General features: G+C 35.5%; 1 protein-coding gene across 2 annotated transcripts in view; it reads right to left on the minus strand.

Moving 5' to 3' along the window:
* The window catches only part of THSD7B (thrombospondin type 1 domain containing 7B), a 1,192,820-nt gene that overhangs the window by 799,611 nt on the left and 376,969 nt on the right, over positions 1-16,240 (minus strand). For both annotated transcript variants that reach the window (XM_072613204.1, XM_072613205.1), the window contains one exon: positions 7,786-8,034. In XM_072613204.1, the coding sequence (XP_072469305.1) occupies positions 7,786-8,034 (249 nt within the window). The remainder of the gene's footprint in view (positions 1-7,785; positions 8,035-16,240) is intronic.

Here is a 16,240-nt window from a genome sequence, read left to right on the forward strand (position 1 = left end):
TGATAACTTTATTATATATTTAGAAGGAATAGCAAATTATGCATAATTAATATTGCTGTTTCATGTGCAATTATCTTTTTTTGAAAATTCTACTATATTATGGAAATTCTTGTTTTATTTCAAAAGGTCAAAAGAAAATAAATAAAATTTTAAAAAATTCTCCACTTACCTGATTATCTAAATCAGAAGTTTTGTGGGAGATTTAGTTTTTCATAGTTAGTCCCATAATAACAATCAATCTCATCAAACATATAAGAAACAAAAATGTAGATATGATGGAATTCTAAGCTAATATAAATAATGTATATATACACATTATAGATAGATAGATAATAGATAGATAGATAGATATGAATTCTAAGGTAGCATAAAACATGTGTAGTTAGATTGATTCAACTTAGTGCTTTCTAGAGGGATAAAATCATTGTCAGTAAATCCAAAAAGAACAAAGGGAATTACAATAAAGCTTTTATTTGCCAAAAAAAAAAAAAAAAGAAAGCACTAGGGAAACTCTTCAAAATCACTCTTAGCAACAGAAACAAGCAGTTCTCAAATTAAATAAACACTAACAATTTCTAAGCTGTCCAAAGCCTTGGACAAAGTGTTTCTGTCACTCAGTAGGCTCCTAAATCAGGCCAGGTACAAGTCGTGGAATGGTTTCAACTTCGGTCCATTCTTCAAATTTTGGAAAGTCCCATGCATCCCTACTTTTCATGCAATAGTGAAACTCTTCTTCTCAGCCTTGTCTTCTTACATGTTTCTTGTTCCAACAGGTCCTTTCTGTCTCTAGATCAAAGCAAAACTCTCCAGGGGGTGTGAAAGAGGGGAAATTATTTCTGAAACCCCAAGAGTCTATCTCTCACATCCCTATTTTCTTATAGGAGCTATGTCCAAGGCTGTGCTAGATCAGTAAAATTTTAGGCAACTTGGTCAGCTTTGACAGTCAGGTAAAGGAATTTCAGAATTCTTAATCACAGAAGGGATGATTAGATAAGTCTGTTTACATACAGGAATGGAAGAGAATGTAATATAGTGTAATACAGTATAATATAGTATATAAGTTTGGAACAGTTGGGGAGTGAGACAGAGAATTGGTTAGTTACAGAAGAGAAAGATAATGTCCTCATTGCAGTAAGGGCCAAGATGAAAGTAGATCACATAAATCTGTAGTAGAACCAGTTAACAGGGTTTTGTGACTTTATCCAGTTCCATTGAGCATCTTAAGAGTGGAGAGGATAAGTAATTGAAGTCATTGAGGTGGCAATAGGGTAACAGAGGATGGTATTTGAGAATAATGGACAGTATAGGGTCAACCTAGTTAACTAAAGTGCTGAGATTGTGATGAGAGGAATGTGAAACCACAACAGGAGTGATGACTTGTCAGCATACCAAGCGGTAGAGAGATGGTAAGTCAGAGAATTTGAAGGAACAAGACAAAGATGGAAGGAATGATTGGAGGTTATGATCAAATAAAGGAATTTCAGAGTACTTCATCACAGAAGTGATGGTGAAATCAAAGCTATTGGTGTGTAACTGAGATGATGTGAAGGAGAAGGTCATAGGAACAGAGTAGATGGAGGACCTGGGAGGTGAAGCCATTTGAGGAAACTTCAATATCAATATGTATGATGAAGTCCTCTAGTAATAAGGGCAAGAGCTGAGGTGGAGAAAAAGATTGAAACAAGCACTGATGTCTTTGAGAAATAAAAGGCGTGAGAATGAATGAGTCATACAATAAGTTAATGAAAAGAATAGAACCCAAGCCTCCTATCCCCTAATTCTTTCTTCCTTCCATCCTTCCTTCCTTCCTTCCTTCCTTTCTTCCTTCCTTCTCCTCCTCCTTCCTCATCCTCATCCTTCTCTTCCTTCTTTTTCTTCTCTTTTCCTCTTTCTTTTCCTCCTTCTCTTCCTCTTTCTCCTCTTCCTGTTCTCATCTTGACTGTCTTGATTGTAACTTCTTTGGGTGGTCTATATATATATAGATAGATAGATAGATAGATAGATAGATAGATAGATAGATAGATAGATAGATAGATAGATAGATTTGTAAAACAGCTGTTTCTCCCAGTCTACCTGAAATAGTTTTGTGGTCCTAAGAAAATTATTTATTCCCTAAATATGTTTCATCTTTTAAAAATAATAATGAAGGAGTAGAAGAGATTAGATTATCTCAATTTTTCTTTTCAGTTCTAAATCTGTTATCTTGTGATCCTATTCCACATCTCCCCACCCTGTCCATCCCCTACTCCAACACACAAATACAAAAAGACATACATATCTTAGCATGGTGTTTTGTATACTGTACGTACTCAAGAAAAGTTTAGTAAGTTGAATTTACTAAAAATTATTTTCTTTGCCTCTTTATTTGCCTTCAGTAACCATTAAAAAAAATCAAGTCATCCTCAGAGCACTCTCAAGAAGGAGACTACATCTGGAAAAAATCTGACATTAGGTTCAACGCCTCAAGCAGATATTAGGAAGTTCTGGTTTGTCACAGGGAGTCGTTTTGAGAACAAATCAAAGTGGTCTGCAAGAGACATACAAAGACACCTCAATGTGACTTTTCTCAGATAGGAAAAGAGTAAAGCTGCTCTAGTTTGTACATAATAAGGATAAGAAATATGCACATTGGGCAGAGAGAACAAACGAGTCCATCTCTCCCATTAAAACCAAGGTATTGATCCCTTGTTTTTTAAATGGACTTTGTGTGTGCGTGTGTGTGTGCTACAGCCTCACAGAATATTGCTGTCAGCAGCTCAAATTCTGCTTTGAGATCTTTATAAGAGCTTTATCACACATTAGTCATTATTGTAATTAAACAGCATTTTCTAACATAAAATTTCAAACTCCAGATAGTTAAATAAGTTAGAAAACCACTTTAATTCAACTAATATTTAAGTTTGAGGCTGGGGACCTGGCTGAAATAATCCTTGAGACCAATACCCCCATGAAACACTATTCTCTGTCAGATTTTATTTTTTCTAATTCCCAAACGTAATAAATATAAACTTTGACACTAATCTCAAACAATAAGGAAAGTATGAATTTATTATATCTCAATATTATCTTTCAAGTGAAGTTACATGAAAAAAAATTTAATAGATCCCTACTATGTGTCAGCTAGGTGGCACAGTGGACAGATATAGCACCTGGTCTGGACTCAGAAAGATCTGAATTCAAATCCAGCCTCATTCTTTCTAACTGTGTGATTGGCCAAATCATTAATCTCTTTTTGCCTCAGTTTCCTCATCTGAAAATGGGGATAACAGAACCTACCTTCCAGCGATGTTGTGAGGATTAAATGAAATTTATCTCAATTAAGTGAGATAAATAATTCTAAAGTACTTTCTTAGCACAACGCCTGGCACTTAGTAAGCACTATATAAATGTTAGTTATTGTTATTATTTTTTGTGCCAGGCATCATGCTAAGAACTGGGAATACAAAGAAAAACATAAATAATCCTTTCCCTCAAGGAGCTCACAGTTTTAATGGAGGAGAGAACATGCAAACAACTACGTACTAACAAGTTATTTAGACGACTCATTAGAAATAAACTCAGAGGGAAGGCACATTAAAAGGGACTGAGTAAGGTTTGCAGAAGATGGGGTTTTAGCTGAGACTTGAAGGACGTCAGGAAGCAAAGAGAAAATTCTTCTTGGTCTTTTCTCTATCCTTAAGCACATACAAATTTAACATGGATGTGGGGGGCAGGGAGAGTTAGAGAGAGAGAGACAGAGACAGAGACAGAAACAGAAACGGGGAAGCAGGGAGAGAGAAGGAGAGAAAAAGAGAACTTTGAGGTCAGTTTAATCACCTTCTACAGAAAGTCTGGCTAAACTGTCCAGCTGACAGTGCCTTCCCCGCTAAATTACCTTGTATTCATCTAGTATATATTTTGTGTACATGTATATATATGACGTACATATTGTCTCCCACAGAAAATATAATCTTCTTGAGTTCAAGGACCATGTCACAATTTCATTTTTGTACTTCTATTCCTCTCTGCCTGAGATACAGTATACACTTAAGATTTCTTATGTGCTCGATTACCTGATATAGTATATACAAATGTGTACGTGTGTGTGTGTGTGCGCGCGCAAGCACCGAGGTATAGTGAGGATCAAATGAGATAATGGATGCAAAGCACTTTGCAAACCTTAAAATACTAAGCACATGCCAGTAATCATCATCATCGATATTGTTATGATTCTTAGCCTGTAATCCCCATTACTCCATTCCCTGAGCCTTCTACTGCACGCCTAGTGAGTTCAAGCAACGTTTATAGTGCAATACAGGTGTGTACTGTTAAATGTTTAACAGCTGGGCTCTCAAAAAAATTGCATGCACACACTCTTTTAAGTTTAATCTACATCATCAATACTTTCTTAAATCTAAACAATCAACAAGACAATAAATTGAAGTTTGACTTATAGGAATTGACCATTTCTGAAATATAAATATTCACACTGAAAGTTTATCAATTCTTGCTTGTTAGCTAACTGACTCCAACATAGCCTTGCATATGTGTATATTCATGTATGTTTGCATATACATCAATATATATATACATATATATATACACATCATATATTTCCATATATACTTTTATAGGACAGACAGATGGCACAGTTGATAGATGGTTGTCCATGGATTCTGAAAAGTGAAGATTGAAGTCGGATCTCTGGTAGCTTTATCTCTATACAGGCGACCATATACAAACCCTTTAACCTCAGAGTACCTCAAGCAGGTTTTTAGGACTACTATATACATAAGTTGCTGATCTTTTCCTGTAAAAGGAATTTCTACACCAAGAATTTCCCATATCAATGATATGCTATGTCCATATTAAATATTACATTTATTTGATGGTCTGTGTACATGTCTAACTCTGAACATAGCCCTAAAAAGGCTTGTCCATGTTAAAAGAAAATAGTACATAAGAGAGATGACAGTGCCATAAAGCTTAAGGAAAGCACACTTTGCAGAGAGAGGGAATCCATTAGAGCACCAGCTGCTGCTGAAGCAAAGATGATGAAAATGGAAAACCCAAGGAGCATCTTCCAAGTATTAGAGCTAACACAATGATGAAGACAGTCATACCCAGCAGCATTTCAGTTCCTGGGAAAATAAATCAGTCCCAGTTCCAACATGTGACATATGAAATGTTTACCATTAGCAGTGCATTGAAAACACACTTTTTTCTGCCTATCATATTTTCTTTTTTTTCCTAATTTCCAAGTTCACTAATTATATGCTTTTATCACTGATGTCAAACTGGAGACAAAGGTAAGCATGTTACTTTTATGCTTTCCTATGGTAGTCCAATTTTCAGGCTAAAGGACATCATCTGATTTGGGTGCCACTGTGGCTAATGCATTTTCCCTTCTCTGACCTAAATGGAATCATAGTTTGCATATGAAAATGGCAATATTATCTTCCACAGCTAAATGTTAGCTGGCATTTTATACCAATTTACCATCTTGACAAAGCCAGGAAATTGCCAACTTCAGCAAGGCTGTCAGATTGTAAGACTATACGATCATAACTGCTTCTAGTTGAAATTGGTGAGGAGTTTGCTTTTCACAGACATTAATAGCATATATCTTAAAATACAACCAAATGAGGCACAATAACCACAACTCTGAGAGAGGTCTGCCTGGCTGCGTCCTGGCTGAATCAATACCACTCAGCTCTATTGTGCTGAAATCAGGTATCAAATGTGTTTGTGACTGTGCAGTTTAAACTAAATAATTCATGAGCATCATGAAAAGTCATCTTCTACAAGCTTAGAAGCCACAAGAGCTGCTCAACATGATCTAGGATATGTCACCTTTAACCCTGAACTCCAAGAAAATGACTCTTTATGAGAGTCACCCCAAAGGGGAGAAAAAAAAGCAAAAAAAAAAAGACATGTAACAGTAAATGTGCTTTTGTGAACATAAATAAGAAGAATTATGTGCTATTTGTTAAGTGTCCTAGAAATGGAAAATGAAGACAGAAGGTTTTGGTCACTGTGTTCATCATTAGACCCAGATTTCATTCTTGTCTGGCCATTAGTAAGAACACGGGAACGATTTACTGTTCTGGATCAGAATGGTGAAATGTTTAAAATTTGTAAAGAAGGCATGATTCTGTTATACCTTATCTTTTCCTATATTTGCTTCCCCAAAGGACAATTAAGGATACATAGAATTGTTTTACAGGAAGAAATGAGATTAGTTGCAAAAATAATTAAAAGGGTAGGTGGATTGTGTCCCTGATATTATATATATAAGAAACATTTTACTTTGAAATTTATGTTTTGAAATTCACACGCATTTGATTTTTCCATGATCAACATCACAAAGATGACATAATGTAAAGACATATTGGAGCACTCTATTTGGAACAGAGGAGTAGGAATCCTAGAAAGGCTTATTACTACCTATAAAATCCAGAGCAAGTCAGTTAACCTTTTGGGACCTCATTTTCTTCATTTTTAAAATGAAGATTTTTGGATTAGATGTTATCTAAGTTCTCTGCTAAATCCTCTAATCCCATGAGAACTGATTAGCCAGAGACACTGGCTAACTCTTTACTTTCCATCAGCAGCTCTGCTTGGTTTGGACCCCACGGAACATGATGCCTCACTCACGAAGAGCTGATGACCTGATATCTCATCACCATGCCTCTCTACCTCTTTGGATATTCCACACCTTCCCCAAACCTTCAATCTCTCCTCTCCTCTAATTATAAGGCTGAGGTGTAAAACACTAACCTTCTCCCAAAGTTGGAAGCTTTCCTTAATAGAGGGCTGGAATCTGGACTTTACAAATCACTCTCTAAAAGCAAAGAAGCATCTTTGCTTCCTCTGAACTCCACAAGATTTGATACTCCCTAGTGTTGTCCCCTCACACACACACACTTTTCCTGCTTGTTTTTGTATGTTATCTTTCCTCATTAGATTATAAACTCTTCAAGGGAAAAGACTATCTTTCTTTTTTAAATTTGTATCCCAAGCACTTAGCACAGTGCCAGGTCAATAGAAATTACTTAATAAAAGTTTACCAAATAGAATTGAAATCATGTCTCTTTGTATGGATGGTAGAGGGAAGCCTAGCTGCTAAGGTTTGTTGTTCATTAATTTCAGTTGTGTCCACCTCTTTGTTACCTCATTTGAGGTTTTTTTGACTAAGATACTGGAGTGGTCTGTCATTTCCTTCTCCAGCTCATTTTACAGATGAGAAATTGAGGCAAATGACTTGCTCAAGGTCACATAGCTAATAAGTATCTAAGGTCAGATTTGAGCTCTTAAAGAGGTGTCTTCCTAACTTCAGGCCCAGAGTTCTAACTACTGTGCCACCTGGCTGTCCCATACAACTGAACAACAATAAATAAAATACAAGTGACCATCAGGCATAGTGGCAGCTACTGAGGAGACTGACACTAGTGGATCTCTTGAGGTCAGGAGTTCTAAGATGAGTGGGATATCACCATCAAGTTTCTGCACTAAGTTTAGCAATAATATGCTGAGACCGGGCAAGAGTGGACCCACCAGTCTGCCTAAGGAAAGAAAACCAACCAAGGTCAAAAACAGAGCACATGAAATTCTCCATGGCAATTGGTAGTAGGATCAGGCTATAAATAGTACCCCTTGAATTTCTAGTATGGGTGAGATAGGGAGACCCAAGTCTTTAAAAAATACAATGCAACACTCCTGGCCGCCTTGAATAACGCCTCCCCTCTGCTAAACATCAAATAAGGTCTCATATAACTTTAATTTGTCACAAAAAATGCCCCATACCTAGAACATGACTGTAGAAGTTCTCCTCCCAGGTTGCAGGCCTCTTTTTCTTGTAGTTCAGGACATTCCTGTCCTCCTCCTATGGCAATATGTTTTATGCTCCGGCTCCTGCTCCTAAATCCTGGGGAAAGATCCCCTGATTGACAAGTCTTGGAGCAGTGACTCCATGATGACCAGTCTGTGGTTTCACAGTCTTTGGGCATGACACAGGACTGAAAGGTCAAAGGGAAGTTGTCTTGCATACAGAGGCTGTAAAAATGGAAAAAGGAAACATGAGTAGATACATTGATAAAGTCTTCAGTTATCTCAAAATTTGTCCTCTATGCAAAAATGCTATTTCAGGAAGTCATGCTTGAAAACATCTCAAAAGAAACACCATTGGAACAGAACCAGCTATAACATAAAACTTTGCCTGACATCGCCTCACACCCTGTCCAAAGAGGTAAAACTAGTATAGTAGTACTCTGGTAAATTTAATAATAGCCCTTTGGCGGGGAGGGAGGGGGGGGGGAGAATGCATGCATAAGATACTTCTAAGTTTATTATATATTATTAACATTTTCTCAATTACTTTCTTAAGTCTAGGAAAACAACAAAACAGTGAATCAACCCCTGATTTGTAACATTTGCTGGTTTCTGAGTCATAAATGTTCACACTGAAAATTTCGTAATCCACCCTCATGAGCAGGTTTGAGCTGGCTCCAGCACCTCCTGGACTGGAATATATGACATACCCTATGTTGGGCACCATGTGGAACATATTAGTGAAATTGTCATGTTCATTGTATTGATTAGATCCTATAATTGTTAAGAAGCTAGAATCCTTATTGAATCACTGAAGGTTTGATTTTCCTCCACAATAGTGATGGTTTGTAAGAATAACAGCCATGGTCCAAGACAGCAAAACATGGGCTGAAGTCCTTTAAAAACAACCCTGCTTCTCCATAAAAAACGAGTAATTTATTACCATTACTGGTAGAATAAACTGCTCAGTGCATCTTGCCATTTTCTTTGATGGTATGAGAAAGCACTCCAGAAAGAATTTCTTTTAAAAGTCTCCTATATAGTGAAGGGCTTTCCTTAACCCTTCCATGCTAGTAGGAATGACCTCTTGATTTGGAACACAATGGAAAAACTTCCTAAAAGCAGAATACTTGACTTTGACTTTCTTAAAAGAAAACTTAAAAAAATCTATTTATCAGTTCAGATTCTGAGAAAAGCAAACCCTTCATAAGTAGTCATTCTCCAAAACTAACCTACTTCCTTTGTTTGAAAAGAACATCTAGCCCCAGTTTCCAGACACAACTTTTGTCATTCATCACAATGAAAAAAATGCTTTGTTGTTAGTGTTTTCTCTTACTGCTTCTTGCTCCTCCCCATACCTTATTTTCTTCCAGCTCTTCTGATTGGATCAACAAATAGAATAACAACAATAACATTTCTGATAATAAAAAGTAGCACTTGATATTTGTCAATTGCATTGGTAAGTTGTGAGAAATAATCTGGTCTTGAACAGTAAGGATATAAGCACGAAGCCCTCTTCTGCTGGTCAAGGACATGGTTTCCATTTTTATTTTCCAGTTCCTCAGACCAGTGAAAAGGAACACCCATTGTGAGATCTAGGCAGTTAGTGACATAATACTTAGAATCCTGGACCTGGAGTACAAAAGACCTGAGATGAATTCAAATTTCAGACACTTATCTGCTATATGAACCTAAACAAGTCACTTCTGTCTGCTTGTTTCCTGATATGTAGAATAGGGATACTATATATTACTTAACTTCCTAGGATTATGAGAATCAAATGAGATAGTACCTGGTACTTAGTAAGCATTATATAAATCTTAGCTAGTAGTAGTGGTGGTGGTAGTGGTAATAGTAGTACTAATAATAGTGGTAGTAGTAGTAGTACTAGTAATAGTGGCAGTAGTAGTAATAATGTAGTAGTAGTAGCAGTAAGCTACTATGGGGTCAAATACAAATAGCCAATTTTGTTATTTTTGTTGTTTAGTCAATTTCCATCATGTCTATATATTTCTGACTCATTTGGGGTTTTCCTGGCAGAGATACTGGAGTGGTTTGCCATTTCCTTCTCTAGTTCATTTTACAGATGAGGAAACAGAGGCAAAAAGAGTTGTGACTTACCCAGAATCACACAGGTATTACGTGTCTGAGGCAGGATTTGAATTCAGATCTTCCTGACTCTAGACCTGGCACCCTATCCATTGTACCATCTAACTGCACCTCAAGTTATAAACTTTGATTAAATAATCAACAATATTGCTTAAATACTCAGAAATAGATATCAGACCCTTAATTAATGTCGATATGTTCTTTCAAAGAGAAAATACACACTGCTCATTTGTAAATGGAAGAAAAATAGATGCTTAAGGTAATGATGACTATTAAGTATTTATACAGCACTATGTTAACTTGCAAATTACTTGACATTCATCTGTGAATTAAATCGTGGGACCTACAAATTGCATGAGTAATACTTATTCCATCAGAAATACAACTAAACCTCCAAACTTATGAATAAAACAAAATTTGCATTACTAAGGTCGTTAGATAACTGTCATCCTCCATTATTTTGCATTTATTAAGATAACCAGCTTTAACAGGAGGTAAGATTTTTTTGTAGGGAAACAGGTTTGAGATTCCTTCTTAAGAAACTCTTGACTTTGGTAAATCACAAAATGTCCAATTTGGAAGGGACTTCACAGATCATCCAACTTTCAGTGGAAGACCTCTACTGATAGGGAAGGTGTATTTACTGAGTTAGGGCATTCCACATTTGGAACTGTTACCAAATTTTTCCTTACATTCATCCCAAATCTGTCTCTGAAGCTTCCACCTCATTAATACTATTCATGCCCAATAAACAAAAGGACACAAGGACAGTTTGCTTGGGGAAGGAAAGTATAATAAAGTTTATCCATTAACAAAAAACAATGTTATTTTTAAAAAAAATGTAAGATTGTTTGAATACATATTAAAATTCCACACAAGGGGAAAACTCAAAGTATAGTCCCTTTACAACCAGAGATCAGAATATATAATATGTGGTTAATAAAGAAAACCAATTGACATTAACTTTTGGTAGACAGGCACAAATGCTAACTTGAGATCCAGCAGCCAAGTCAGTTAAGTGATATATTCTTCTCAATTATTGGGGTAGGAGGAGGGGAAAGCACCAAAGCTGTTTTAGGATTTTAGGGGTTTGGTCTGGTTGCTTTAATAAAGACCAGTACCAAAACACCGTCACTCTGTAACCCTTCCTTTCTCTCTCTTCTCCCTCCTCTTCTTCCCTCCCTTACTACTACTACTACTACTACTACTACTACTACTACTACTTTTTCTTCCTCTTCTCTCTCTTTGTCTCTCTCTCTCTCTCTCTCTCTCTCTCTCTCTCTCTCTCTCTCTCTCTCTCTCTCTCTCCATCTATCTCTGTCTCTTTCTCTGTAACAGGCAAGAAAAAAAAAACAGGGAGGAAACAGAAGAACTAGAAAGAGCAAATAGTATCACAGTAAGGAAGCCAACAATAGAGAGATAGTTAATAACAGTATAAAAAGCACCTGCATATAAATAATAACACAAAGCCACCCTAAATCCCCAAAGGATAATGGACTGTGAAAAGCTTCAGGAGACTCTATCTCCAAATTAAAACACTGGAGATTTTGGTTAATTCAATTCTAAAGAAAAATGAATAGACAAAGTTTGAAAATGTGAAAGGCACTTAATTCAATTCTCTTCAAACATTTATTCACTGTCCAGAGCACTGCACTAAATACTGGAAGATACAAAGTTTATAAGACATGGCCCTTACCCTCAGCAAACTTATGCCATGTAGAAGCAAATAGAATACTGGACTTGGAGTCTTAAAAACTCAGACTTTCTTTACTAGCAGTACAAATTTACTGCATGTGTGCGGCTGGCCAAGTCACTGATGTCAGCCTCAGTTTCCTCATTTATAGAGATAACATGCTTGCAATTTGCCAGCCTTTAACTACTATTTAAATATTATCTATTATAACAGTACCTAATTATGCCTATTTATGTGCATTTCTTTAAATCTTGTTCTAAACATTGTGTGAGCTATTTAAATATAGCATTTATTGAGACAGTAAAGCTTAGGTCTTCCTAGAATTACTAAGGAGCTCTGTTTTTATGGAACTACTTGAGTAAAATTATGTTAAACATTCCTCCATTCATCCAAGTGCTGAGTCTTAAGCAAATGTTGGTGCTCAGACCACAGCTCAGACATAATCCATCTGGTAGGAGCTTACTTAAATGAATAACAAAATGTCCAAGATGAAATAATAACCAGATATCAAATTTTTCAGGGAAGCTAGAATATTTACCTAATTCTAACATGTGAAAAAAAAACAATAATATATGCAAAGAAGGAAGAAGAGATTAAAAAAAGAGATAGTAAGAGCCAGATTTGACATTAGCTAAACCTGAATAGATTTGTGAAACTGAATGGAACACAAACTATTTTTCCCCTCCCAGAATTTTTATTTGTAGAGACATTGTTTAGTACCAGCTGAACTATCATATGAATAAAAATGCAAAAGATTATAACTTGTCGAAAGTATACCTGAGTGTTTTGTAAAATCTCTGACTGTTATATACATCTAGGTGGAAATGGAAGTATTGTCACACTTTTAAACATAGATCTTCAGAAAAAGAGAGGTGTGGGAGAAAAGTTCACCTGAATGTTTCTGGAAAGGCATTTTGAGGTCTTTTTATTTTAATATGTGTGTATACATATGTGCATATATATGTTTACATGTACATATATGTATGTATAATGTAAATACATATTTACATAGAGCATCATACAATTGCTGGGTTGAATGGGACCTCAGAGTTTAGCCATGCCATACAATAACTGGCTAAAGAAAATGGAGTTGATTAGTTGGGAGATGACATGATAACTACATTGCATTTCAAAAACTGTCATATAAAGAAGGATTAATTTGTTCTGCTCCAGATACCAAGACTGGAAGCAAGGTATGGACAATATAGAAAACGTGATTCAAACTCAATAAAAGGAACAATTTCCCAACAATTAAAACTATCTAGAACAATAAAATGAGCTGGAGAAGGAAATGGCAAACCACTTGAGGATCTTTGCCAAGAAAACTCCAAATAGGGTCATGAAGCGTTGGACAAAATTGAGAAACAATTGAGCACCAACTGAAGAATGAGAATGGGCTGACTTATAAGGTATTGAGAGTATCACTGGATATTCTTAAGTAGAACACAGAGAACCTTTTAGGATGATATTGGAAAGGGTATGTGTTGAACTGGATCATTACTTCTGTCAAATCTGAAATTGTGATTGATCCATATTTTTGTCCCTATTCAAAGCATGAATCTCCATGTCTATTGTAAAGGGATACTATAAGGATTCATCTGGCACTATGCTTTTATTAATGTCATCTTGGGCCATCTTCAGGCACCCTAAACTATATCTTGCCATTGGAGTCAGATGGCTCTAGAGGAGAGAGTGAGGCTGGTGACTCTGCACAGTCCTGCCTCACTTAAATCCAATTTACTTCCAATTCATGACATCACCTTACTGACAACATCCTCTTTGAGAATGAAGGACAAACACCACCAACAAAAACCATAGTGATTTTGTTTGGATTCCAAATCCCATGGTTAATGCTTATTGGGCTTTCAGTTCACCAGAACCTTCCCACCCAGGTCATTTTCTCATGGTCTGTTGTCTAGTCACATTTCCTCTATTTTATACTTTAAGTAACAAATCATTTTCTGAAAGAATACAAAGAAATTCCAATTGAAATAAAATAAATTGAGTTAAGTTTTTCTGTCTCTTTACCTTGCTATATGAGAACATTTTACCAGTAATTTTCAACTGACAGTTTTGCATAATGCAAATGTATATTTAATTAGTTCATTTGCAGAGATTTCTAAAAAAAAACAAAAAGAAATCCACTTAAATTCAACAACTACAATGGAAATTAAAATGAGACAACTTAAATGAGTTAATCTTTTCTAACACAAATGAATTACGTGTTAGGTTGATATTCACATGTACTATCACATATAACCTGAGTAATATCTCTTTTCTTGACTACTCAATGAAATCGAACTCTGAATATTTGTGATTTTCTAATTTCAGTATAATAATGATGATAGGTAATATACATAAAGCTATTTAAATCAAACCAACTGAGATCATGTATGGGTAACACTCTGTGAACCTAAGTGTATATGTAATATTTATTATTATTATAAATGAAAATGTTTATTCTGACACAAACCTATGATTGAATTGGTACAGAGAACTCCCAGTGAGAAAAGCTCTTTACAAATGAAGATCAGCAAGTGACTTACATAGCAGTGTATGCTAGAGGCAGATGTCTAACCCAGGTCTCCCCAAATCCAAGGCCAATTTTCAATCCACTACACTACATTGCCACTTCTCACTATAATCATCATCATTATTAAAGTTATCAAAGCACTCAACAATGACATCAAATCATGGTTCAAGATTTTTTTCCTTCTAAGGAGGAAAATTTTTTGAATAGATTGTCTTTCAAATTGGACTCTTTTCTTTTCTTTTCTCTTCTATCCTCCCTCCCTCCTTCCCTTTCTTCCTTCCTTCTTTCCTTCCTTCCTTCCTTCCTTCCTTCCTTTCTATCTTTCTTTTTAGGTCCAGGAGGGTAATAAGCACAGAGGAAAGTCTGCTTAGGAACCCAACTCAAGATGAAGCAGGACCCATAAGTATAACAAGAGAGAGTCCTGGCTCTGGAAAAAACCCTAATTTGGGAAATAGGACTGGAGAGATGAATAAACTAAAGAAGATACAAAACACTAGAAAGAATTATAACAGCTTCAGACGGATCCTAAAAACTTATTTATAGTAATTTCACAACTGTAAGCAGAGGTTCAAAAGAAAAAATCATAAGGATTTCTTAAATACCTGGAAGAAATGAAACAAGAGATTTAAAAAATGAAATAAAATCTCTAGAGGAAAGAATTGAAAAACAAACAGTTTATGATAGAAGGTGATAACTCTAGACCAAATAACAGAATCCCTAAAAAGTAGGAAAGACAACAAAAATCTATGACTCCATGAAGCAGCAAGAAATGTGAGAACAAAATCAAATAATTATAAAGTAGAAGAAAATGCAAGATATTTGCTGTCATAAATAAAATGACTTGAATAGATGTTTAAACCATTTCTTAATGAAAAATTCAAAATTAAGTAGAAAGTTCCAAAAAATTCTAGAAAGTTAAAATTATTAGGGCAATTGGAAGAGGAAGTATGAGGCTAAAGAAAAAAGATTCTAATGGGAGAGGGGGGAAAAGTGTCCCTTCAGATTGCAAGGTTTTCTAAGGGTAGTAAGAAAGTTAATTAAGAAAAACAGAGGTTTTATGGGCAAATTGGCTCTCTCCTGAGAGTTTTAAAGAGAGAAAGAAAAGAAAAGATAAAGGAATAAACCTCCTTTAATTTAGATAAAATAGACGGTGTAGAAAGGAGGAAGGAAGGGGTGGGTTTGCTTTTTTCTTATATTGTATTTATTGCATGAGAAAAAGACTATAACAAATATGGAGGAAAGAGTTGGGGAAGCACACATTGGAAAAATCTTTTTTTCTTATTTCAAATAAGGATTCAACCTTTCAAAGGAGAATTGAGCACACATACACCCAAAAACATACATAAAGAAGTTGGTGGAGAAATATATTAAACTCAGTAAATAAATAGGCAGGGATTGGGAATGGGGTGGGGGGAAGAGTTAAGAGGAAAGATAATACTGGGGAGGAAATAGTTAGAAGCAAAACAACCTTCTTTTTGATCCTGAATGGGACTTAGAAAGAAAAATAAAAGGAATTTAATTTAATTAAGAGAGGGCCAACTAATTGGGTAATGGTTGAACAAATTGTGGGACACGAATGCAATATAATATTACACTATACACAATTACACTGTAAAAATGACAAAACATGGTAAGGGAGTAGTCATGATCTGCTGAAAAAGGAAAAAAGAAAGAAAAGAAGGAAAGAGAGGTGGGGAGGAGAAGGAGAAGGAAGGAAGAGGAAGAGATAGTAAAGGCAAACAAGAAAGGGAATTGAAACATTTTTTTTCCCTAAATTTCACAGAGAGTAAAAAAGGAAGTTGATAAGGAAGTAGAGACAAGTCAGACTATCTGGAAATTAAGAGGTTGAATTTATCATATATATTTTTAGAAGAGTCATATGGAATAAAGATTCACAGTTACATATACAATCTTTTTGTGTTCCAATTTGTATAGGAAATACTCTATTTTTGGTGATTATTGTTCAGAATTTAAACAAAGTACTTTTTTTTATAAAGAGAGCACTTCAAACATTTTAAAACACTAAGAAAAAATTAAATTGAAGCAGTTCACTGACTCTTCATTTACTCCAGCCATGTATCTCAATCATTTTCCTA

Source organism: Notamacropus eugenii, chromosome 5 (assembly GCF_028372415.1).
Source record: "Notamacropus eugenii isolate mMacEug1 chromosome 5, mMacEug1.pri_v2, whole genome shotgun sequence".
Lineage (NCBI taxonomy): Eukaryota > Metazoa > Chordata > Mammalia > Diprotodontia > Macropodidae > Notamacropus > Notamacropus eugenii.